Consider the following 25,984-nt stretch of genomic DNA (forward strand, 5'->3'; position numbering starts at 1 on the left):
TCATGCAACGGTGTAAACTCTGGGTAAACCTGATAAATGTGGTGAATGTATCAAAATTTTGTATGGGTTTGACAGTTAGTTACCATTTTACCAGGTTTACCAAGAGTTTACACCGTTGCATGAATTGAATACCCCTATTATAGTTTTGCCTTGAATCTTAAAACTGTTATACCTATTCCATGCAATTCATAAGTTGTTCATTGTTCTTTTTTTATCACCTCCACTGTAAAAAGCACAAAATTATCCAAGTGTCATCGTACTCTCCCCTTCCCACTGTCATTCTGATAAAAACTTTCGCACAATTTCTTTTCTCGACATAAACTTTTTCAAAAAACTTTTTTTTCAGTCCAAAATTTGCACTCGTCGTGTTTGTTTCGGGAAACAATTGTCGGCGGAGTCTTCAAAAAGTATAAAAAAAACAAACCCCTTTCCATATACAAAAAAAAAAAAAAATAGATTCTTCCTTCGTCTACTACAGAATCAAACAAAACTGAAAATAAAATTCATCTTCAAAATTGAATGAAGCGATCTCAATTAATTAATTGTAATAAAAACAATAAACAATAATGTTCACTCGTCCAATGTAAGTGACATAAAATATTTATTATTTTTTATTTTTTCATTCATTGAATAAAATTATGATTATTGATCGATTTTTGGTGGTTTTTTTGGTTTTTTGGTTACCTTCGATAAAAGTTGCGTTTTTCATTTAATTTCCTTTTGAATTAAACAATCAACCCTTTTGGAATTCTTTCACTTTTTCATTCAGAAAAAAAAAACGAAAAAAAAAACATTTTATATAACTTCTCGTCGAGGTAGAATTTCTTCTTCTTTCATTTCTCTATAAAAAAAAATCCGAATACCTATCTACTTCTAGATACAGAATTTAAGTCAAATTCGATTTTAGTTCCCATTTCCTAACCTCTCTTCTCCTCTGCGCAAGGGATGGTTTATGTTATAGTGGGGTAGGTGGTTGCTTATGCTTTTAGTTTGTTGTAATCTTGTAACACGGTATTTTTGCTTTGCGTTGGCTGCAGCAGCTGCTTCTGAGGGGGCGTAGATTGAGATGAGTGCCATGGTCACACATCAACAATATCTCAACCAGACAATGGGGCAGCCAGTGACCTATCTCTTGGCTCGTCCCAATTTCTTCTTTTTCTCTGTTTAAACATTGCATAATCACAACGAAGAATAGAAGAAAATTAGAAAAGAAAAAAAAAAAAATAACGAACAATGTTTTTGAAATTGAAATTGGTCGATGATGATGCTAGTTTGGCGAGAGTTCTCTCGTCTAAAATTAGCATTCATTTCGAAAGTCTTTAAAAAAAAAAGACTCGCCGCGCCACCACATAATAAGAATAATAATTCTCAGAAAGTGTGACTGTGCGTCCCAAGTAGAATTTGGTGGCGGCGGCTAATAAAACAGCAACAATCAATCCAAATCAGCTGTAATAGTCCAGACAAAATAGACATAAAGAAGCGAAAATCCAAAATTAATTCGGCATAAAACTGAAAATTCGTACAGTACAGAGCATTGAAACATCGATTAAAGTAAAATTTCAAAGGTCTCCAAAAATCCCATGTGTGCATATTGTCGCTGTTAAAGAAAACCGGCATAACTGTTTTTTGAGTTATCAATGCCAGTAGGTATACTGCAAACAATACATTCTTCATTTTTGTAAACTCAGTATAAATTTAAAGGATTTGCATCCTATCATCGGCTGATTCTTTTTCTTCATTCTATAAAAAATAGTATGGAAAATTGACAAATTTGGAAATTTAAAACAGCTTTGCTGAAGAATTAAGATTTTTGAGTTATGCCGGTTTTCTTTAACAGCGCCTTTATATAAAGTTATTTTAGGTAAAATGTCGAAAATGTTTGTTTTTCATATCGTCGGCGCTAAGCAAAACTGTTCCTTAACAAATCCTAAGGAGGTAGAACAATTTTGCTTTCCGGAGTCAGTCGATATTATAACATTGAAACGGGGGAAGCTCTCAAAATAAAATGCACGACTTGGTCTCACGAACTTGCTCTTGTAGTGCAAAGTATCTTTATATTTATTTAACAATAACCATATTCACCTTTATTATTATACAAACCGTCTTTGCATAAATTTTAAACAAAATTGATTTTTTCCATAAACGATTTTGGGGAAGAACCGACATAAGTCATTTAAAAATGGGAAAATGTACCATATTTTCACTATCCGTATTTCTTGAGAAAAACTAAAAACACACTTTTACTAACAGCATAGCGTGCACAAAATTTAATCGAAATCCTTAGAGCCGTTTTCGAGAAAATTGCAATAACTCGAAAATTTTGTATAGGAGGTACACTTTTTAAGTGGGATATTAAAAAAAGAAAAAAGAAACAACCTTGGAAATTGCAAACAAATCATCTGTACCAAATTTCAAGGAAATTCGTCCACCCGTTTAGGCTGCAGCTTCATTTTTGTGACGAGGCATAGACGCGTATCGGTGCGGCGGACGTCATGACCAAAACCACTTCTTTGGACTTCTACATCATCGTAATGTTAGTTTTGATTAAAACCTTAATAACGTAAAATAGGCATTAAAAAAAAAATTGTTACACTTATGAAACTTGGCAAAAAGTTTGCTTTTGGGATAAAAACCAAGGATAAAAAAAGTTGGGTGGTAGGGTGTTTTTTCACGGACAAGAGGGAGGGGGTGAAGGTCAAAAATGTACTGAAAAAAATTGTTTGTCGAATATCATCATATGACACATGTTTTCAAGAAGCCAATGATTCGTGTAGAACGTCTAATAAGTAAAGTTAAAACGTTCAATTTGTCATCAAAACCAAAAATAAAATAAATCATTGGCTTTTTGGGACCAATTACAGATTTTACTGTCTTTTCGAAAGAAACACCCTTTCGCCTAATTTAACTTCGCCTATAATAACTGTTTATTCTTGCTTTCTATCCAAAATTCAACTTAAATTCTTACCAAATTTCATAAGGGTGACCCATAATTTTTGTTTTCACTCAAAAAACACATTTTTAACCATGATATTCTTATAGACTCTATTTTACATAAAATATCTCAAGATTTTCTTTAGTAACACTGATCGTTTAAATGAGTGGTATGTATCGAAAATTTCGTTTTTTGCCTATTTTGGTCAAATGGCCGATGTTACCCAAAAAAGTCTTGAAAGCATGTGTAGATTATGAGCTTTTTTACATAAAATAATTCAGTTTTTATTTCTCAAAGCTATACAATAACAAAAAAAAAATATTTTTTTTTTTCAATTTGGGCAAAAATAAAAAATTACGGTTTTTCGTACTTTACTCTTCAAAAACGCGGCTTTTGAAAAATATTTCAAGTTTATTTTATAGATCATAATGTTTTTAAAACAAAAGCACTTTTGTACTTGCCATCGTTTAGAAGATATAAGGTTTCGGAGAGAGGTCTATCCGATAAAATCGACTTCTTTGTCCTGTACCTGTACAAAATTCGTATAGAGCTGAAAATTAGTACAGAAACAGAGCATTGAAATATCGGTAAAAGTAAAATATTAAAAATCCCTGATTTTCGATGTTTAACCTTGAATAACTTTTTATGCACGCATAAGATTTTTGGGAACCTTTGACATTATATTTAATCGATTTTTCAATGCTCTGTAGGTAATAATTTTCAGCTCTCTATGCGAATTATTTCTGGGTTGAATGTCTATTTTGACCGGACTATAACGAGTTGTGTATATCATGAAAACGCTTTGCAGTGTGAACGGAAGTAAAGAGTATCGAATCCGTCGACATTGTCAGCCCCCCAAATGACTGTCATTGTTTGGGGGTAACTAACAACAAAGCTGATTATGCTCTTGAAAAAACCACATAAGCGCCTAATTAGACTCTGCTGTGTGTCAAGAGGAAAAGTGCCACTCGAAACGGGTAACAATGTCATCATCATCGTCATCATCATCAGCGTTCACAGCTGCAGCCGGCAAATATACAAATACAAACTATTATATTTTTCTTACTCACTTCATAGACTTGATAGACTATATCGTAGAGAAATTGTATGAGCCTTTGTTATTTTGATTCTTATTTTCTTCTTCTTTTTTTCAGCTTAAATGCTAATTTGGCAAAAATTTGCTCCGTGGCGCGGCATAACAACCCAACAACAACAACGGCAGCGGCAACATGCGGTGGTGCTGGCAATGAAATTCAAACCCGACAATATCATGAAGTTGTCGGTGATATCATTTGTCCATCACAGGTGCTGGGAATTGATCACCTTAGGGATCCCAGGATGAATAAGGTAATTAGAGAGTAACTTATGTTTGTATTTGTACCTATTTTATAAGAAAACAAAAAACTAGAAATGTTGATCAAGGTCATGACTAGAATTTATTTTTAAGAAAAAAAAAAAAAAAAACAGAACATGTTTTCTGTATCCAAATGTGAGCTAATTTTCTTGTTGGCAAATTGGGAGAGCCAAAGCCAAGAGACGACATTCGCAAATTAATTTATGTTGTGAATGGCACGAGGCTACGTCATACTTCGTCTTTTTCCACGTGTAGAGAAATATTATGTAGGTATACCTACTCTGCTTCCTACCTACATTTAGCTCCTATTACAGAGGAGAGCATATATAGCTTTTTGTTGAGAGAGTTCAAGTTTCTTATGGGATGGATATATTATGTTCATGTTTGGCAGAATAAAAAGAGGATGATGAATGGAAAATCCCCAAGTCGTTACGTAAAAATAATAATGAGCGATTATTGTATTGTATATCTGGAATGGAAAGGGTAGAAGAAGGAATACACAACATGTGAACGATTCCACTTGTTCGCTGGTTTAGGTATACTATGTTCTGTTTTTTTTTTTTATTTTTTTTTTATTTAAGTTTGAGAGTCTGGTGACGAATTTATGTGACGCTATTAGATATTCAATCAGCAGGAAATTTGATTATGATGAATTAAAAAAAAAAAACAAGAAATAGGTAACGTTACCTACCTTAAAGACTTTTTTTTGCGAATTTATATTCTAAGCAGATACATACAAACAGAAACAAAATTAATTAAAAACAAATTGTGCTGAATTTGTTTTTGTAGACTTTGTTTAAGTGTTTTCTTAAGATCCTAGCATATGGAAAATGTCTGAAACTTACATTTAGGAGATTTGTTGTAGAAATTTTAATTCATAAAATTTAGCGTATCACACTTTTCATCATTTTGTACGATGGCTAATTTGCTGATTAAAAGTTTCGTCACAAAGAAAGCATTTTTATCGCCCGAGTTAACCACTAAACCGAATCTTAATTTTTGCTAAGGTTCACTTGGTGAAGCTCTTCATTTTTGTGGTAAATAAATAATGTTAATAAAAATAAAATTCTCACAAAACATAAAAATAAGTTCTTTTAAATTCCGTTAAGAATATTTTAAAAGGCAGCTAAGAGCTAAGAGAAAATTAAATTTTATTTTTAGGACCAAATTAACGGTAACTGCCAAATAACCAAAATGATAAAACTTCCTTTTTTCAGAAATGGCTCTAATGATTTTGATTAATTTGGATATGCCTGTTGTAGTTCGGTAGTATGCACTTTTAAAGTACATAAAACATTTGAACCGTTTTTAACGGTACCTGTCATAGAACCGTTTTCTTCACTTCTGAATACTCGTAAACTATTAACCGATTTTGAAATACGAATTTTTTAATTTTTTTAAACTTTGATTTTTGTTTTGTGTCTTTTAATTGTTTTTTAATGACATATGTACAATTTTTTTTTTGAAAAATCTTAGAAATTTTCATATACATTAATTTTTTTTCAAAAATTGCTGTAACGATCTAATTTTTTTTCTTAAAGTGCTTTAGTTCAAAAGTTCAAGAAATAAAATAGCCAAGCTCCAGGTTAAAATCTTTTAAAACGATGTTTTCTCAATCTTTTTTCAAATTTTTGTTATACATTAAATTAAAGATTTTTTAATTTAAATTAAAATTATTTTATGAAGGTTCACAAAATAGTCTCTAAAATCTAAGCAACTACCATTAGAGCAAGTGCGTGCGACCAAGCAGTTGTATATTTTATTTTTTTTTCACTTCCGTCCATCTTCCATCTTTTTTTCAAATTCAGTGCATACATTGTCTTTGAACTTAATATAATATCATATTATGATATCAACAAACAATAGTAAACGCTCTGAATGAAAACTCCCGGGGAATCGCGTTCGGGAAATGGTCTCCAAATCAAAAAGTTTAGATAAATTTTGGGCATTTTTCGCTTTTTCGTCAATATTAACAGCAATGGAACAGAAAAAAAAAATAGTATTCTTGGAATTTTTCAATTAGGAGCCCTTCTCCCGAACACATTTCCATTGTGTAGAAAACCTGTGATAGTAACGTGACTGGGTCATTACGGGAATTAACTTTAATGAAGATGAAACTCCTTGAGAGCACATGATGTTTTTCCATCTTCTGGGCTGCGAATCATTTATCATTACAAATATGTACATATGTTTTTATATTAACATATTCCATTCATAATGAAAATATTAAACCCATGACTCTTCTGATGTATGATTCACAATTTCACACTCGTAAATTGAGTAAAAATTACTTACTGTTTATTTAAAATAAATAACAAATAACAAGACGTTCAAACAAAAGATACGTTCACCTATAACACCTCACAAGAAATTTAAATTATTGTCATTGACCTCCAATTTGTAGAAATTAACTTTCTTCCTCCAATATCCATATTGTCTCCAAGTCATTGCATAATTCAATTATAGAACCCATACGCAAAATCTACCCTCTCAGTATTAAATATTTATCACACAATCACAATGCGGTGTCATCAAATTCTCGTTTTATCCGCTTTTGTGATTATTTTGCACACAAACTATATAGCTTTTATTTGATAGCAAACTTTTTTGTTTGATTTTGAAGAAAGCTTTTCTGTAATAATAACTTAATTTATATCACGTTGTATGGTTCTAGCTTTGTATTGGGTTGAGTATATCAAACAATGTAGCAAAATAAAATTTTAAAGAAGTAATTTTCTAGCTATTTGATCTGGAAAATTCAACGAGATTATGAATCTCATTCTAAAAATATCAAAAAATCACACAACTAATATTAAAAAGAATAGCAAAATCGATAAGAACTGGAACCTTGGCCATAAATCATCCCGATAACATTCAATCAAAATTTATTTACCCCTATAAAAATCGTTTAAAAAAAATTTTCAATAGGTTTTTTAGTTTTAACTAACGATTGTTTTAAATTTATCTAGAAATATCAAAGTGTTTCTAGTTAGTAATAGCTGATAGAGGAAGCTAGCACTGGTTTGATGGACATAACTCAATTGAACTACGATTTTTATAAGTAATTTACTATTATTGTGAGCAATTTGTATCGATATCATAACCACAATAACCATCTTGTGACTTGACTGACAATAAATCAAACGTTTCACATTAAATATTAGATAAAAGAAGAAAAATAAGTTCCTATTAATAGACCGGATCGTGTGCTCGCTGGAAAAATGTTTTAATAACACTTTAATTCAAAACGTTAGTTAGGTGCTTTTGTCTAATATAACTTGTTGTTGTTTTTTTATTTTACATTCAATTTATTGATATTGTTTGAACAATTCCGCTCTCTCTGTTTTATTTCAAATAAAAACTGAGACGTTATTTGAACAAGTTTATTTTAAATATATAACAAAAATTCTTTAAATAAGTTCACATAAGTTAACATGTCTGAACGATTGTATGTTGCCTTATTACTCAGTCGTCAAGGAAGAAAATATTAAGAATTTTTTCTATGGAATTTTAATAGAGGTTTTATGATTGCAATTTTATATGAAAGACTGAATAGAAATGTCCTCATTTAAGTTAACAAGTTGTTTTAGATTTAATGAGTGTTTTTTAGAGCAGTGTTTTTCCCTGTGCAGGGACGGGTTAGAATATTCCTGCAGCGCCTCCCCGCTTGTCGTAAAAGGCGACTAAAGGAGTAAATTTAACTAGGCCACAAACACCAAGGTGAACCTAGCGACACTTAACACCTGTAAACTTTCCCAAAAGTGTGCATGCCAGTCCCTGGGTTGGCACGACTGGAGATCACCGGTGCTGTTAAAGATAGATCAAATACAAAACTGGAGCATGCACGCGTCGAAACAAAACAACAACAACAACAACGTTTCGCAAGATTTTGTGAACTGAAGCATTATGGAAGTACTCGTCCAAGGAAATGACACTACCCCGCCAGGCACTACCATTACTAATAGTACTGATCCTGGACCGAGCAGCAATGCTCGGGTCAGAGCTAGACGGATTCCGGGGGCTAGCAAAGTAATGCCGCAGATTAGACAGAATCTGAGAATTGCGAGTTGGAACGTTGGGAGTATGACAGGTCGAAGCTTCGAGCTGGAAGAGATGATGATAAGAAGGCGAGTAGACATCTTGTGTGTCCAAGAAACGAAATGGCGTAACACGGGAAATAGGGCTCGTTTCTTGGATACAAGGACAAAAAATTACAAGATGTTCTACTATGGAACGGAAAAGGGTAAGAACGGAATCGGAATCATCCTTACAAAAGACCTCTTAGGCAGCATATTATCCATTTCGAAATCCAGTGACCGTTTGATGTCCCTTAAATTGGTGATTAAAGGAAAGTTGTGGAATATTGTCACTGCATATGCTCCCCAAATTGGATGTGAGCAGGTGGAAAAAGATGCATTTTGGCTTGATTTTCACAACCTACTTAAGGACATCCCAAAGGAAGAGTTTTTGTTCGTGGGCGGAGATTTAAATGGACATGTCGGGAAAACAAACGAAGACTATGAAGATTGCCATGGAGGCCTCGGATACGGCACTAGGAACTCTCCTGGTGAAGACATCCTGAGCTCGTGCAAAACATATGGTCTTATCGTACTAAATACCATGTTCATCAAACAAAGCCGACACCTGGTCACTTACAGCAGTGGTGGAAATGAGACCCAGATTGATTACCATTTGGTATCTAGTTTCATGAAACCTCGGGTCAAGGATTGTAAAGTGATACTGGGAGAAGCGATCGCCCACCAACACCGTCTCCTACTGACAGAATTTTTTATGGAGACAGTGAACGACAACAAACAGACAAAGACTTTTGGGAAGATCAAATGGTATAATCTGGATAAGGAAAAAGGCGAAGCTTTTATTTCGAATATGCAAAACTATCTGTATAACAACACCAACATTTTTCGAAATGAAGAGAGTACAGCACAAAGTATGTGGGACCTCCTACAGCGAACTTGCATAGAAAAAGCCAAAACACTGTTAGGGGTTTCAAAAGGACACAACCAACAAGGCAAAGAAACATGGTGGTGGAATGATGAAGCTAAAGCAGTTGTAAGTAAAAAGAAAATGGCTTTCAAAGCTTGGTCGAAGTGCCCCTCTAATAATACAGAGCAAAAGTCACGCCTCGAAGTGGAATACAGAAACTGCAAGAAAGAAGCGAAGAAGATATGTGCCCAAATTCAAGCCAAGAATACGGAAGACCTATATCGGGAGCTAGATGAAATTTCTACCCCGACTGCTGGTGCTATTCAAGAGCTACGACAAAACGTGAATAAGGGCGCAACCATTTTCAAAATAGCCGCTCAAAGAAGAAGAAATGCTCAGGAGATCTGTTCGCCGAAGTTTATTAACAATGCTCAAGGCCAACTACTTGTGGAAAATGACGAAATCCTCCACAGGTGGCGACAGTACTGTGACGAACTTCTAAATGAACAATTTCCAAGGCTACACTTTCCAATAGCTTCACCTAACTTAAGCGAAGTATCCGATGTCACAGTCGAAGAAGTTAGTGAGGCTGTAAAATACTCCAAAAAGGGAAAAGCTGTTGGGCCAGACGAAATACCCTCAGAGTTTTGGAAAAAGATGGGAGACATCGGGTCTAGATGGCTCATGGTTCTTGTTTCCAAGCTTATACGAGGTGATCGAATGCCTAATCAATGGAGGGAAAGTTACCTTCTTCCAATATACAAAGGAAAGGGTGATACTCGAAGCTGTGATAATTACCGTTCGATTAAGCTGATGTCACACACCATGAAGATCGTTGAGCGAGTCTTGGGTAGCCGACTGCGAAAAATAATAAGGCTATCTGATGACCAGTGCGGGTTTGTTGCGGGTAAATCAACCACAGATGCAATCCAGAGTATAAGAATCATTATGGAAAAACATCGAGATTCCTTGGAGGATTTGCATGTGGTATTGGTTGATTTTGAAAAAGCATTCGATCGACAACCACGAGATCTGATATGGGTGGCCCTCAGACAACGAGGAGTTCCGGAAACCTATGTGCGGATAATTATGGACATGTATGATGGAGCAGTAACTAAAGTAAGATGTGCAGCTGGAGTCACCGAAGAATTCGAAATCACAGTAGGTGTACACCAGGGAAGCGTCTTGAGTCCTCTGCTCTTTATTACCGTTCTTGATTACCTGCTTGAAGGCAAAGTGACGGACCCAAAAGTGCATCAGTTATTCTTTGCTGACGATGGAGCCATCATAAGTGAAGACCCGATATCCCTGCAACGAGCACTTGATGTATGGGTGGATGTTCTAGAAGGTAGTGGGTACCGCATAAGCGCGAAAAAGACAGAATACCTATGCTGCCCATTTTCTGATCCACACAGGCCTATTCCTGACATTTATTTGAATGGTGTAGTGCTTCCCAAGTGTGAAAAGTTTAAATATCTGGGGTCTATGATAAATAACGAAGGTACTTGTGATGACGATATCAATCATCGCGTAAGCGTAGGGTGGATGAAGTGGCGGGAAAATTCTGCCATCTTCTGTGATCGAAAAATGCCCCCTAAGCTGAAAGGAAGACTCTACACCGCAGTTGTGCGTCCAGCACTCACATACGGTTCACAATGTTGGACAATGTACAAAAAGTATGAGAGTAAGTTAACGGCAGCTGAGATGAAGATGCTTCGTATGACAGCAGGAGTAACAAAGCTTGATAGAATTAGAAGTACGAAGATCCGAGGAAGCCTTCATGTTAAAAACACCATCTCCCAAAAAATTGAACACGACCGACTCAGTTGGTATTGCCATGTTCAAAGGAGAGATCCTGAGAACCCCGTCAAAAAAGCAATATCATACAACGTTCCAACACGAAATAGAAAGAAAGGTAGGCCTAAAAACTCCTGGTACAAGCAAATGCAAAACCACCAGCATTCAGTTGGCCTTAGAAATGGAACAATACAAAACCGGGAGGCTTGCCGCCGATTTCTGAGGTCAACCCGGCGAACCCCACAGGCGGATCACTAGTGTGAAGCAGTTACGTGGGATAGTTATGATCCCCTCGACATCGAGATCATAACAGCGCCGAGAAAAAGGAAGAAGAAGAAGAAGAGTGTTTTTTAGAGCGCTGCTTCATTTCAGATGTGAATATACTGTAAATGTAGTGGATTGACTAATATGTTATACAAGCCAGATGTTTATCGTATAGAAATTTGTGTTTCAAAAATGTTTCCATGATGGGTTTTAAAAGTTTTCAAGAGGTTCATGGATCCAGTCGTCTCTTTCTTTTTCTATAGGTAATCATTAGCAATTGTTGCTGAATAAGTTGCCCATTATCTATACTATCCCTTCCGTGACTATACTACCTAACCCCCTCCCCATTAAAATATAAAACTTGCATTACGGACTGAGAATTACATGTCAACTGTTGATTCTTTTTCATTATATTTCTATGTTTTGTTTTGTTAGCGACACTTTTTCGACTCCTTCAACTTGATTTAACAGTGAAGGATAGTAAATACGTAACTTGTTTATTGGTTTTGTGCTACCGGGGTTTTCAGTGCCAGTGGTTATTGTAGTTACTGATGATTAGACTTTTAATCATGGCAATTGGCTGACCTTGGGTTATCGTATAGAATCGCAGTTCATTTCCGTCATTGTTATCAGGTCCTTATTGAAAAAGACTTTTTTCCTGTGTGTAGGCATGTTTTGGTTCGCTTGAGAATTATTTTGTTAATGGATTATAGTTTTTTGCAGTTCTGTTCTCCACATTTCAACGCTAAGTTTGACTAGATAATTGATTTCACAAATCGGGCTCTGAAAAATGGTAAAAACTGAAAACCGTATGAAATATCGAAAGTTTTTTTTCGATTTTCTGAGAAATGACAAAAAGGGTTTTATCCCCTTTTGAAAAGTCACTCCTCATTTAGTAAGCTAGACTCTGGAGTATTAATCTGTCTTCGCAGAGCCTTCTTCGAAATGTGTCAAATTGATTTGCGGGCATATTCGATGAGAACTTAGAGTTCATTTATGTATGTTAGTTTTTGTTTAGTCGTGTACCAGTTGTGAAAACATTAAAAGGTGACCATCCAGAGTTCTGTATCGATAGATTCAATGAGAAAATTATTGGTTTTACATGTGTTATTTTATTCTTCCTAATCTATGAAGGTTCCAGTAGGAGTAGGTTTTATATTTTATTGCTAGTAGCTCAACAATCAAAACAGAAAAGATATTTACTGCATAGTGAACTTTTTCTTTACACATTTTATGCTTATTAAATGCAAGTATTTATTACTTTTTATATATCTGGTAGATAATGATCTTCCTTTTTCTAAAACTAATATCGTTACATATGTGTTTACTATTTTACCTACTTGACTTATTAGTGCCACTTTGCACATATATTTGGTGATTATGACCTATATAATCAACTAATACAAAGATGATTCCTTATCGGATATTATTGGCTTGCAATTGCATTCTACATATCGTGCGCACAAAGCCAAAACCACGAATCTGTAAAATTGTAGTTTTGAGAAAAACGGCTTCAAAGTTTTGTAAACTCATCAGGGTTCGGACTTCAGTTTCAAAATTTCGAAGCAAATTTGAAAAAAAAGTGAAGTAGATCCAAAATGTCGGAAGTAGATTTCAAAATTAAACTTTCAGAACATTTATTTACAAAAATTTATTCTAAAAAAATTATTTATCAACAAAATTATTTTTCTTTACTTTTTTTATTATGATCTTTTCTAAAAAACCTTTCTCATCTAGTGGTTGTAACGGTGCTTTGGGGTAAAACGATTAATTCAACATAATCTAACAAATTTTTGATCAGGAATTCTTCAAAATCAGTCAAAATTACTTTTATAAATTTATTTATATCGAATTCGAAGAAAAATTTACCTCCATTCATTTTTTGAGATTTCATTTGAGCTTTATTTCTCAATGCCTCGACCAGATTTAAAATTGAAGGTAAATCCCTTTCTCTAAATTTATTATTTGAAAAATATTTTTCAATCAAGAAATAGAAGTAGATCCTAAAAAAGAGAAGTAGGGAAGTAGATTTTATTTTTTTCCCAAAATCGAAGTAAATCTACTTCGATCGAAGTAAAGTCCGAACCCTGAAACTCATGCAATCTTATGGAAACTCGTGCAACGGAAATTAATCGTTTAGGCTTCTAAGCAACAGATGAAGGATTGGGATTGACGCCGTGAATAGAGAGACCAATAACAAGTAAAATGACGCATTAAAGTGAAAATGTCCAAAAATGCATATTCGCGGTTTTGGAGTTGTGCCGACGATATGTTTACACCTCTGGCTTATCATTCAATATAGAATCCATTCAGCAGTTGTAGCAAAATTTCTTTTTGAATCTGTTCTAAAAACTATCATGATACAGATAACTTATTAGAATAAATTCTCACAACTCACAATATCAACACAAAAACAAGTTTTTTTTGCGTTTCAAAAAATTGTGTAAAAAAATAATGAATTTTAGTATCTAAAATGCATTTTTTTGTAATAAAACTTCGTAATTTAATAAAATGGCTAATATTATGTCTACATGGCATTTTACGATGAAATATTGTATTTTACCAGTAATGCAATGATAGTCCACGATTACAATGCTTTTTTTTACGTCGAATTCCACAGAAAGGCTGTGAATGTTGTATGAATACCCACAACGCCACAACCCACATATCCAATATTTTAAGAACAGACAAACTGTCTTAAAAAAAAGAAAAATTTTGCTATAGAGCAACGTCACAACGTAACGTCACTATTTGTCGAAATCGTTCTCGAGATAGATACTAACTAAAACTCTTTTTTATTTTCGAAATGGTATTTGATACACAATTAAGACAAAAGAAAACTTGACCTTACACTCAAGGTCACAATACTAACGAATTCCGACAGAAAAAACCGATGGTTTATGATCGTTTTAAAAAATACTTTGCTGCTGCCAACTGGGGTGTTTGTTTTGCTTTCATTTTCTATTCAAAGCAAGATTGTAAGCTTTTTTAAATTTAAATTAAAAAAAAAAAGAAAAAAAACTTTTCTATTGCGGCTTTTTGCCAAATTTTATCAATAGATTCGAGTATTTGTTTATTTTCAAATAATCAGAAATAAACAAAAAAAAAAAAAAACTTTTGCATAGATATTTTTAAGAATCAATCGTTCTTGAACTGTTTTATCCAAACATTTATGAATTGCAAAAGAAAATTATGAAAACTTTCAATGTTTTTACACTTTTTGTAACGAGATAGTTAATTTTTTAGTTGATAATTAAATTAATTTTATCTTAAGTTTGTTTTATTATCTTTTGTTTGAAAAATTAAATGGAAGCTTTTTTGATCAAAACAAATATCAGCTGAGTTTCGTTTTTATTTTTTTTTTAAGCAAATTATTTTCAATTTTCAAGGTTGACCCCATGCCATGCGTATGTTTATCACATTTTTTATATCAAAAAGACAAATATTAGATAAGATTCAAGATTGGCTCATTATTTAACACTTGCTTCGTTGTATTATTGACATCACTCTTGTCTAGTCAACAAATCCACTTATCGATAACAGATAACAGATTTATGAAATTATTACTCTAGTTTTCAAGTATCTTCTGTTGTTATCTCTTTTGAAGTATCTAGTGGAGGTAAACTTTTAATAAAATCGATTTCAATTCAGATTGTAGTTATCGTATTATCTTTCAATCAACTATAAATTACTCAGCAACCCCCTAGCAATGTGAAATAAAAATAAATTATTGGATTTCTTGGAATAGAGGTTTAATTTGTTTTATTGGTTTATAGCTTAGAAAACGTTCATAATTTTCTGTTAATTGTTAGGAAGGCAGAAATTAATTCCTGATGGTATTTGTAATAGCTAGTGGTAATTGTTTTGGGTTTCTATATCTTTTTTTATGACTTTTGAATTGTCTCATGTGTTTTTGTGTGTGTTATATCTTATATATAATGTCAGGTGGTAGCTTTTCTGCACACCTTAATTCGAATTTGAGTGAAGTAAAAAGAAATTAAAATTGCAAGAATCCGAAAAACCACTTTTCTAGGGGATTTTGATGAAAAAATAATGTATTGACAAAGTCGCTTGGTGGATGTTGTGTATCTAAGAAATAAAATAAATCTTTCAATTGGTATTTTGCAAACAGCCTAAAAGCCATTTGCAATTTGATGATTTTATATTGGTTTGATAGTTTTCACGCGTAAATACAATTTTTAAAACATAAATATACATGCTTCCAAAGATGGTTTGAACACTTGATTTACGATTTTATTTTCCTTAACTAACCACTTTATAATTAATAGCTTTTGAAGAATTTTATCATCCTTTTTTTCTCCTTACAACTATAGCGAATGTCGTTCGGTGCTTATTTGTTGGTCAACGAAAATAAATGATGAAAATTAAAAAAAAAAGTTACACATACTACCCAATGACCAATTTCAATAATAGTTTAAATGTTTCAATACTTTCTGTAGTTGTTTAAATTAAGAAAATTGCAAAGATGCATTCTTTTTCAAAAGAATAGACTTTTAAACCCAAACAAAAAATTGGAAATACCTACGTATTTCACTCCTCCAGAATACCCAGGTAAAAAAGGACTTGATAGTATGACAATATTAGCCATATTTTCACCGTAAATTATTTTAGAAAAAAAAAAAACAACTACTTTACTTTTACAACACTGAAAAAACAGTTTTATTCCTTAAAGCCCAGAAGATTTAAAAAAAAAAAAATTTGAATAAATAATTAAAAAATTTTTTTAAGTGAGAAACTGGGGTCGAATTACGGCATACGTTCGTTAACGAATGGTTGCTAAGTGTCCCTATCGTTTTCTAATAATTAAATATAGACAGAAATAGTCAAAACGTTAACGTATGATCGTAATCGTGTGCCGTAATTCGACCCCTGATTCTCTTCGAATTATAATCGTGGTATTTTTTTCTGATTTTAACATTTTCGTCTGACAAGTGGAATTTCGCGAACTTTTTGAACTCAAGGAATCGGACTTTATTGGCTCTATATGAATTAAAGTGGTTACTCGACACAAAATTTTCGACTCCTCGAAAAATGCCGTAAATCAAATCTGCCAGTCTTTTGAACGCTTATACCTACACATGCCTGTAAACTTTTTTTTGATTATACCTCCTTTCCCAAAATCAAAAAGAAAGCGCAAAATAATTAAAATACATACTACAATTTGTTTTGTGAAAATCGGTTGAATGATTTCAAGTGTAACCAAAAAACAAAAGTAAAAAACATTATAGATACAAATGTAGATTCTTATTTTTTATCAGTGACAAAGCAAATATTAATATTTGTAAACAAGTACAATGTTGGTAGAACTAACACATGACCTATGAATCACAACCCCCACAATTTGTTTATAGCAATTAGCAAACATTCCATTCAAATAGTCTAAAGCTGAAAATGCCAATGCATATATTAATAATTCAATTTGTGTATGTTTTTTTTTATTTGCATTAAAGGGAGATCATTGGGATTTTGTTAGAGAAAACTATTTGATGTTTCGTATTGGGAGTTTTTCTAACACAAAATGGTCCCTTTTTACTTGAAATCCAATGTTTCACAACTTAACTTAACTTAACTTATAAACAAATTAAAGCTTAATAAACCGGCCAATTGGCCTTTGCATTTGTTTTACACAAAAAAAGCTTACAAAATGCAAGGACCTAAAAAATCAGTGAAAAAAATCGCAAAAACAAGAACCGTAAAACTTAAAAATGCTTTTAAGTTCATATCTCTACTACCATTGAACTCAAAAATTTTAACTTTAGTACTTCGAAACTATGCATATGAAGACTAACATCTTGGATCTCGAATTCGACCATTCATAAGGACAAGTTCATCATCGATTTTTGTCCGATTCACTATTATGTGAACCTTACAATTTTCTGAACAAAATGTTCGTATTCAGTCCTTCTATAAAAATTTAATATCATTCTGCTGCCCCAAATATTGTACTTTCCCTTTTTTAAATGTCGGATATATCCCTGGAGGTATTAAGGACTTTACTATATTGAAAAAATTGTCTGCATTAAGGTATCTCCCAATTTTCAGCTCGCTGCTTATCATTTTCGGTATTTGACTGGACTACCTTTAGGAGCGTCTGCTTTGCAGTGGTGACACTTAAAACTTCTGAGCCCTTTAATTTTGAATCAGAGTGTAGCTTGCATTAGTTCACATACATTTAAAAATGGTTACATTTTCCAAACAAAAAATTGAAAAATCATCTTTTTCAACTAGCCCCAGTGTAAAAAAAACTGTCAGACGACTGATTTCGAAATCAACAATCTAACCCCACAACATACTCGTAAGAGAATTTTGGTTATAACTTCTTACCAAAAATTTGCTGTCAGCTCTCGGTCTAAATATTTCTTATAAATTTTGTTTTTGTGTTGTAGCTTAAAAACTCAATAAATGTTAAATATATTGAATCTAATTTTAATTTATTCCAGGGTTTGGCCTTTACATTGGAAGAGAGACAAGTGTTGGGTATCCACGGTCTGCAACCGGCCCGTTTCAAGACACAAGAAGAACAGCTGGAACTGTGTAAAATATCAATCAATCGCTACACCGTTGATTTGAATAAATACCTTTATCTCACTGATCTGCAAGATCGTAATGAGCGTCTCTTCTTCCGATTGTTATCGGAAAATATTGAAGATCTGATGCCTATTGTCTATACACCAACTGTAGGGCAAGCGTGTCAGAAATTCGGTCTCATCTACAGACGTCCCCGTGGATTGTTTATTACAATCAATGATAGAGGCCATGTTTATGATGTTCTCCGTAATTGGTAAGAAATTATACAAAAACATATTACTTACAGTTACTAACATTATCTCTTCTTTTTAAATAGGCCCGATCCAGATGTACGTGCAATTTGTGTAACAGATGGTGAACGTATTCTTGGTTTGGGAGACTTGGGTGCTTGCGGCATGGGTATTCCTGTGGGTAAACTTGCCCTTTACACTGCCTTAGCCGGTATTATGCCACATCAGTGTTTACCCATTCAAATCGATGTGGGTACAAATAACCAACAACTCTTGGAAGATCCTCTCTATGTTGGTTTGAGACAGAAAAGAGTTACAGGCGAAGCCTATGAAGAACTCATAGATGAGTTCATGGAAGCTGTAGTCAAACGTTATGGCCAAAATACCCTTATTCAATTTGAGGATTTTGGCAATCACCATGCATTCTCGTTGTTGGACAAATATAAGAACACTCATTGTACTTTCAACGATGATATCCAAGGAACAGCTGCTGTAGCAGTTGGAGGCTTGTATGCTTCAAAACGTATCACCGGCAAGAATATTGCCGAAAATAAGATTTTGTTTGCTGGAGCTGGTGAAGCAGCTATTGGTATTGCTGATCTTTGTGTGAAAGCTATGATGGCTGAGGGACTTTCACAAGAGGTGAGTTCATATCTTAATTTTAAGAAAAATTATAAAATATTAAATTTTCGTCTGTTGACTTTATCACATAGCTTTTTGGAGACGTTGATGACACAACTTCTGATATTTAACTTTTCAATTAAAACAAATGTTGCATGAAATTATTGTAAATGTAACTTTGTGTAGAGTAGATTTTCCGACTCTAACCACCCAATCATCTCCGACTTTGAACAAATTTCGAACTGCAACTTTTTCCAATTTTGGCTTCTGTAGAGAAAGCATTTTCACATGCATATTCATTATTCAGTATGTTCAAGGATTGCGAATTGTGGCTCTCCAGCATGATAACCTTCTTCTAGTGATCTGATAGTTTATCGCACCGAAAAGAGTGAAAGCTTAGTTATAGTTATCCTATCGAAATTTCCTCTTGAATTGTGCAGTGCAAAAAAGACCTTCACAAGTGCGAGGAATTGAATTTCCGTTGAATATTATATTCAAGGTGACTCTTGCAGAATCGAAAATTTGAATTTGCACAACAAAAATTTCCTGTGTTTACAGAGATTTCTTGCTAGTGTGAATCGGGCTAAAGGCTCTTCTTCGTCTCAGAGCTTTTTTTTATTATAATTTTTAACTTTTTTATTGTTTGGGCTGAGCATCCACAACTTTTCATATCTGTTTCAAGATTAAAATTGCTGTTCTTGGACACAAAAAGTCTGTTTTATGAAAGTAACACGTAGTCATCTGGCAGAATTGTACTTTAGGCACTTAGGTACCATTGACCGTGCTTTATATAGCATTTCTTTGGGGTTATAAAAAATGTTGGGGACTAAAAAGTTTGTAAAGTTTCGGGTTTCTGATTGGTTGATAGATCGTCGCCCTAGTATTGAAGTGCCGTATTAGCCATTTTTACATTTTTGGGAAATCGCATTTAAATGTTCGGAAGATAATTGCGAAAGAACTAACCGCTGGTATTTTTTGATATTTTAGTATGATATATAATTAAAATGTGTCTTTTATATACATGCTATTGGACATCTGCAATTCGTTTTGTTTTCAAAATATTTAAATTTTTGTCCAAAATGAGTTTGCCGTATACGCCATGAAAATCAGAAGTTTCTTTTATTCATATACACGTACGTCAAAGAAAAACATAACGTACGTCAAAACAATTCTCAAAATTTTCTTGCATTGCATGAAAAATTTGACGTAAATGCCAAAATTTCTTGTTTTTGCCAAAACAATAGTGAATATCTCGGCAACGAAAAAAGATAGAAAAAAAAACGGATAGCAGATTTGAAAAGAGCAACTTCGAAAACATACGACTGCATACCTAGTTCAAAAAATGCAATTTGGCGTATACGGCACTCCAATACTAGGGCGACGAGATGTTTGTATGTTCTTTTGTATGTTCTCACAAAACAGTATTTTAAATAATATTATAATACCAAAAAGTTTAGCTAGCTCTTAGAATGATTTTTTTTTCCTAGAATTAACAAAGTCTGGTTTTTGGAAAGATTCAATTACTCCTCAATATTCACTGCAATATTTGGAATACAGATCAGCATAGATCTCGTTGGTCGTAGACACTTGGACCAACTCACATATAATTTATGACAAGATGTATTTAATCTTCCATTTAGATGTGTTGTAATTGTAACTCATTTTTAGGGATTCCTAGAAAATTTCAGATACAAATAGATCTTAGATTGCTATGCATTTTTCAAAGTAGTGACGCAAATTATGATTTCTACTAAGAATGGCCCATCGTCATTACTGCATCCACATTTGTATGGCGTCACTTTTTTCGGATTTTACCCCACTGTCTCTCCTTTAGAGCGATTGACGCAAGTCGTATGGCTCGTTGCTGTATATTTTCGCATTGATTCATAATAAACAAAAAATACAACAAATTTCCAAATGTTTTTTTTTCTCCTTGAAAAATTGTTTATTTTACTTTTCCTCTTTGAAAATCAAAATTTAAAGTCACTTGACTGACATGTCACTCAAAGAAAAAAATTGCTGTTTCTATTCAAGTGACCCACTAAATATGGATTTATGTACATTTTTTTGGTAAAAATTATGTTTTTTCTTGGAAATATAGATTTAAAATATTTGCAACTATCCTATATCATCCAAGTTTTTGAAATATTATATACATATTTCTATTTTCAATATGTTTGAGAAAAAAATTTAAAAATAAATAAATACATTTAAGACGATAAAATAGGGCTTTTTGAGATGCATAGTTTAAAAAAATACCCAAAAACTGCTTAAAAAAGAGCTGTTTTAATTTAAGTACATATTTTAAAAATGTAGTTCAAAATCACGAAATTTGTTTACAAAAGTATATTTGGTTCAAATCCAATTATTGTTTTGAAGTTTTTGGTAATCTTTTGGAATCCTTATTCAATTATGGTCTAGCTTATTCAACTTCTTCAAAGCTTGATTAACGATTCATCTCCCAGAATAAAATATGTGTACCCGAATACTTTAATTAAATCTTGCTTAACTAATTCTCATTTTTTTTTTATTTTATCTTGATTGCAAAGGCTAATGCGTTCAGATAAAGAACGAAATTCAAAGTAACATAAAAAAAAAACTTAAAAAGTGCAGTTTAGTATAGTAAGTAAATTATTTTCGATTTCGCTATTAGACTTTGCTTCAAATCGATTTCAAATCTAATAGCTTCATATTTTATTCCGTTTTCAAATTTCTCCGAGTTATCTTCCTTTTTTTCTCAAAAACTAATTTTATATAAAATTATTCCTTGAAAATCTAATCCCTTATCTAAGCACCGCCTTACACGTTTGATTATCTTGCCTGCACGCAATATGGCGCAATCTCAATTTACACTTTTCGGAACTTGTGCAACTTAAATATTTTTTTCTATAATCTTCTTTACAACCTTTATCATGATGTCATATGTTAATAATTTAATTTCATTAATTTTTAGGAAGCACGTAACAACATTTGGATGTACGATATCGACGGTCTTCTCACAACAACCCGAACAGTTGGTGATTTAGTTGGCCACAAAGCATACTACGCCAAAGATGTGGAACCCGAAAAAGATTTACTCAATGTAGTCAAAAAAATAAAGCCATCTGTAAGTCTAACGATACCAGTTTCCAAAAAAAAAATTGTACAATTTTGATTATTTAAGATTCTTATTGGAGCATCGGCTGCAACTGGACTTTTCTCCAAAGAAATTCTCAACATTATGGCGGAAAATAATGAGCGTCCTATCATCTTTGCCTTATCAAATCCAACAAGTAAAGCTGAATGCACTGCCCATGATGCTTATCATGCCACTGAGGTAATGAAGTTTAAAGTCATTTAGTGGATAGAGTTGATATAAATAAGAGTATACTTTTAGGGTCGTGTGATCTTCTCATCGGGATCACCTTTCCCACCCGTTGAATTCAATGGAAAAACATTCTACCCTGGACAAGGTAACAATGCTTACATCTTCCCTGGTGTTGCCCTTGGTGTCATTGCTACCGGTACGCATCATATTCCCGACGATATGTTCCTAATTGCTGCCCAGGAACTGTCGAAATTTGTCGAACAAAGTGATTTGGAGAAAGGATCACTCTACCCACCGCTCAGCAAGATCAAAGAGGTGTCGATGCGAATTGCTATTGGCGTTACAGAATGTGCCTATGCTAAAGGTAAGCTTTCTCTAAAATAATTCTGACCATAAATGCTAATTATTTGATATTTTTTAGGACTCGCATCAACTTATCCCGAACCAAACGACAAACGCAGTTGGCTGGAAAAGCAGCTTTACAACCACAATTACATGAGTTCCATGCCAGTGACATGGCCTTGGCCAAAAGCCCAAGAACTTAAAACTCGCGAATTGGAACCCACTCAGCTGTTCAAAGAGAAATAAGTTAATGGTTAGGTCTTCTATTACAAAAACAACAACTAAAAACAGAAAAAACAGCTAGCTAGGCCAACTTACACTCTCATTTTAATTTATTTTTATTTAATTTATTTAGTGTAAAGTAGCCGTAAGCTTATCTTTAACAAAAAAAAAAAAAACTAAAAACAAAAAAGTAAAATAAAAAAATGTGGTGCGTCTAATTAAGTTCAGTCGAGGAGTGAGAAACAATATCAAAAGAGATAAAGCTAAAAACAAAAAAACAGTATTCTGTCATTCATCGAGTCATTAACAAACAAAACAATAAAAATCTAAAAAAAAATTAATAAAAAAGTCGACCACTACTACTTCAAAGCCGGCTAGCGGCGTTAAACAAAAATAAAACCTAAAAAAAACCTAGTGATGTTTGTGTCCTTAGAATAATTTATAAAAAACAAAAATTTAATTTTAAAATAATTAATTGACTTGCCAGTGAGTATTTTTTTTTCATTTTGTTCTTTTTTTTTTCTTTATAATTATTAAACAAATATTTTTATTTTTTTTAAACGTTGTTTTTTTTATTTGTAAATAAAATAACTTGCAGAGAGCTAAAGTTACACTATTAAGTTCTTCTCTATCTCAAAAAATACAATCAACAAATTGTAAGTGTCCGGTCACACATAACAAGTTCAACTATTTAATTGAAAATTACACAACATACACTACACCTACATACACTTTAAACAAGAAATGTTTGTCGAAAAATAAAAAAAAAAAAATTGTTAAAAATTAATTTGAGTTTTATTCTTGTAAAGTATAGAAATGCGGAGAATCGCTTTTGGAGGCAGAATTGTGTTTCTCTCTAAAAATATAAATATAATTACAAAATTCCCAGGTAACCCTTTGCAAAAAAAACAAAAACGTCTTCGAGTGCTAGTATTTAATTAAAAACAAAAGATACGCATACGCCACAGTGCACTGTTTATAGTTCAAAAACTGATGAATAGATTCAGGAATATGTAAAGAAATTTGCGAAAAAGTCGATTGAAAAAAAAAAAAATGATTTTTTTAAATATGAGGTTGACGTAAAAATCGAAAACTGCGAAGCGGAAGATCTTCTCATTTTATATTAAGAGCTCATATTTGGTGAGTATGTTCTAGAGGTGTCTAGCAATCGATATTTCGGAGTATAAAATAAAAAAAAAAACAAAGATATTCCATTTTTTTTACCCACTCTACTATATAACATGATCCTAATGTCGCTCATTTACTTGAATACTGTCATAACTAAAAAATCACGAATTTTGAGTTATTAATGCAGAAGTTATTGGAATAAAGTAATCTTCAATCCTGTAGAAAATCATTTCTTAGCGTTAAAGACTTACGGAGAAGGAGTAGGTACTAATTTTGTTTAAGAAACTTACTTTTTACATACAAAAATAGATCGAAACTAAACATAAAACTCGTTTCCTGAAAAAATCAGGAGTTATGACAGTGTTAAAAAAAGAGTATGAAAAAGCCTTGCCCCTTTTTAGAATTCAGCATATTCTACATTGAGTTTCGCGTCTCTGGTTTGGTTGGTAAGATGCCAAAAACAAAAAATAACTTCCAATTTTTGCAATTTTTTTAGAAAGTCGAAACAAACATAAAAAAAAAATCGATTTTTTGAGTTATTTGCTTGCATATTTTTTTTTTGGACTGAGATACATAAGCATTGCTCTAATAAATAAAATGCACGACTGGGGTCGCACGTAATTGCTCTTATGCTTAAAGTTACTCTAATGTTAAAGCTTTTTATTCAAGAAAATTAAGAAAATTTAAAATTTGATATTTTCAAGAAATTAAAAAAAATAAAATCTGTTTCTATAATTAATTAAATACCGTTTTAAATTATCTTTCACAAAAAACCAAGTATGCCAGTTTACTTCTTGTATAAAAAGGAATTAAAAAAAAAAATTTCGAAAATCGTTAGAACATTTTTCAAAAAAAAAGTTGGTATGCCATTTTGAAGAAATAATTTATTTACGCATATAAACGAAATTTCAAAATTTTTCATAAGCCAGATTTCAAAAAAATTGATTTTTCAAAAAAAAATTTTGAAATATTTTTTAAAAATCCCAAAATGAGTTTTTTGAAAATTTTCTAAAATTTTAATATTACCTTTACCTAAACGCTTTTGTATAAAAATTTTCGTTGAAATCGGGGTATTCTTGAACGAGATATTCATAAATAAAAAAAAACTGTTCTATGACATGGACCGTTAATAACGGTAAAAAAAATATCTTTTTTATTTCGAAAGTTGGCTCTTATGTGTAATACTACACTCAAAAATTTTAATCAAAGTCGGTAGAGCCGTTATATGACAGGTCCTAAAAAAAAATTTTCAATTTGTCCTCTAGGGAATCACCCAAAACTGTTAACTACCAAGTTTGAACAAAATCACTCGAATAGTTTAGGCTGTAGCTCGAGGTACAAACAGACAGATAGACAGAATTGCCGGACTCACTTTTTTGGCATTCTCCATCATCATTCTAATGTCATGTAAAATTGTTATTTTGAGTTCGATTTTTTTTACGAATCCTAAACTTGCCCTATAGTACCTACATATATATCGCAAGTAAAAAGGGAAGATTAAATTTCCTTCAAAATGCTGGGCTTATTAAATTTTTTCATTAATAATCATTTTTATCAAAAAAACAAATACGACTTCCATGGATCAATGGATCAAAACTGGGTTTTATGGTTTTTTTAAAGTTTCTACAGACAGAACTGAACGAAATACAAATGCGACCACACTGCAGGCACCAGCTTTCCAATACAAAAATAATTATCAAAATTGGTTCACTCAGTCCAAAGTTATTAGGTAACAAACAACATACAAAAAATACAGACGAATTGAATACCTCCTCCTTTTTGGAAGTCGGTAAAATAATTAATTGAAGTATGGCCATTTGATCCTTATAAGCCCAGCATTTTCTTTTTTATTAGAGCAAAGCAAAGCAAAAACACTCAAAAAATTGATTTTTGAAATTTTTTTTTAAATGTTTGCTTCTACTATTTTGGTATGGAATTAATTTTTTTTTTCAATTGAAAAACAAAACATTATTACTATAGGAAATTTAATTCTCTACTAAGTGTTCAATGCAGTATATCAAAATTTTGCTTTGTTTACAAGATACATTGAAAAACATAACCAACAAACATATCTTCAATTTCCATCCCCTCATTTAATAGCACTCCGCGGTTTTATCTGCACTTTTTGAACAATTCCTACCGTGAACGTCTTAGTTCCTTTCTGTAAAAAAGACGGCCCTAGCGAGGTATCGGTCGGAGCGGAAAATTCTTCAATTTCATCCGAATTTTGCTTCGAGGTGCGCTTTTCCGACAGGTAAAAACTCTCCGATTGGTAGGAAATCGGAGAAATTTCC

At 32.7% G+C, this 25,984-nt stretch overlaps 1 protein-coding gene across 1 annotated transcript; it reads left to right on the forward strand.

Moving 5' to 3' along the window:
• Positions 1 to 374: 374 nt before the first annotated feature.
• LOC129913859 (NADP-dependent malic enzyme) lies at positions 375 to 23,264 on the forward strand. The gene is made up of 8 exons (XM_055992789.1): positions 375 to 583; positions 4,087 to 4,279; positions 17,753 to 18,093; positions 18,157 to 18,712; positions 21,645 to 21,797; positions 21,855 to 22,007; positions 22,068 to 22,362; positions 22,420 to 23,264. The coding sequence occupies exons 1-8, from the start codon at positions 567 to 569 to the stop codon at positions 22,584 to 22,586; spliced, it is 1,875 nt and encodes a 624-aa protein (XP_055848764.1). The 5' UTR covers positions 375 to 566; the 3' UTR covers positions 22,587 to 23,264.
• The last annotated feature ends 2,720 nt before the right edge of the window (positions 23,265 to 25,984 follow it).

This window comes from Episyrphus balteatus, chromosome 3, assembly GCF_945859705.1.
Source record: "Episyrphus balteatus chromosome 3, idEpiBalt1.1, whole genome shotgun sequence".
Classification (NCBI taxonomy): Eukaryota; Metazoa; Arthropoda; class Insecta; order Diptera; family Syrphidae; genus Episyrphus; species Episyrphus balteatus.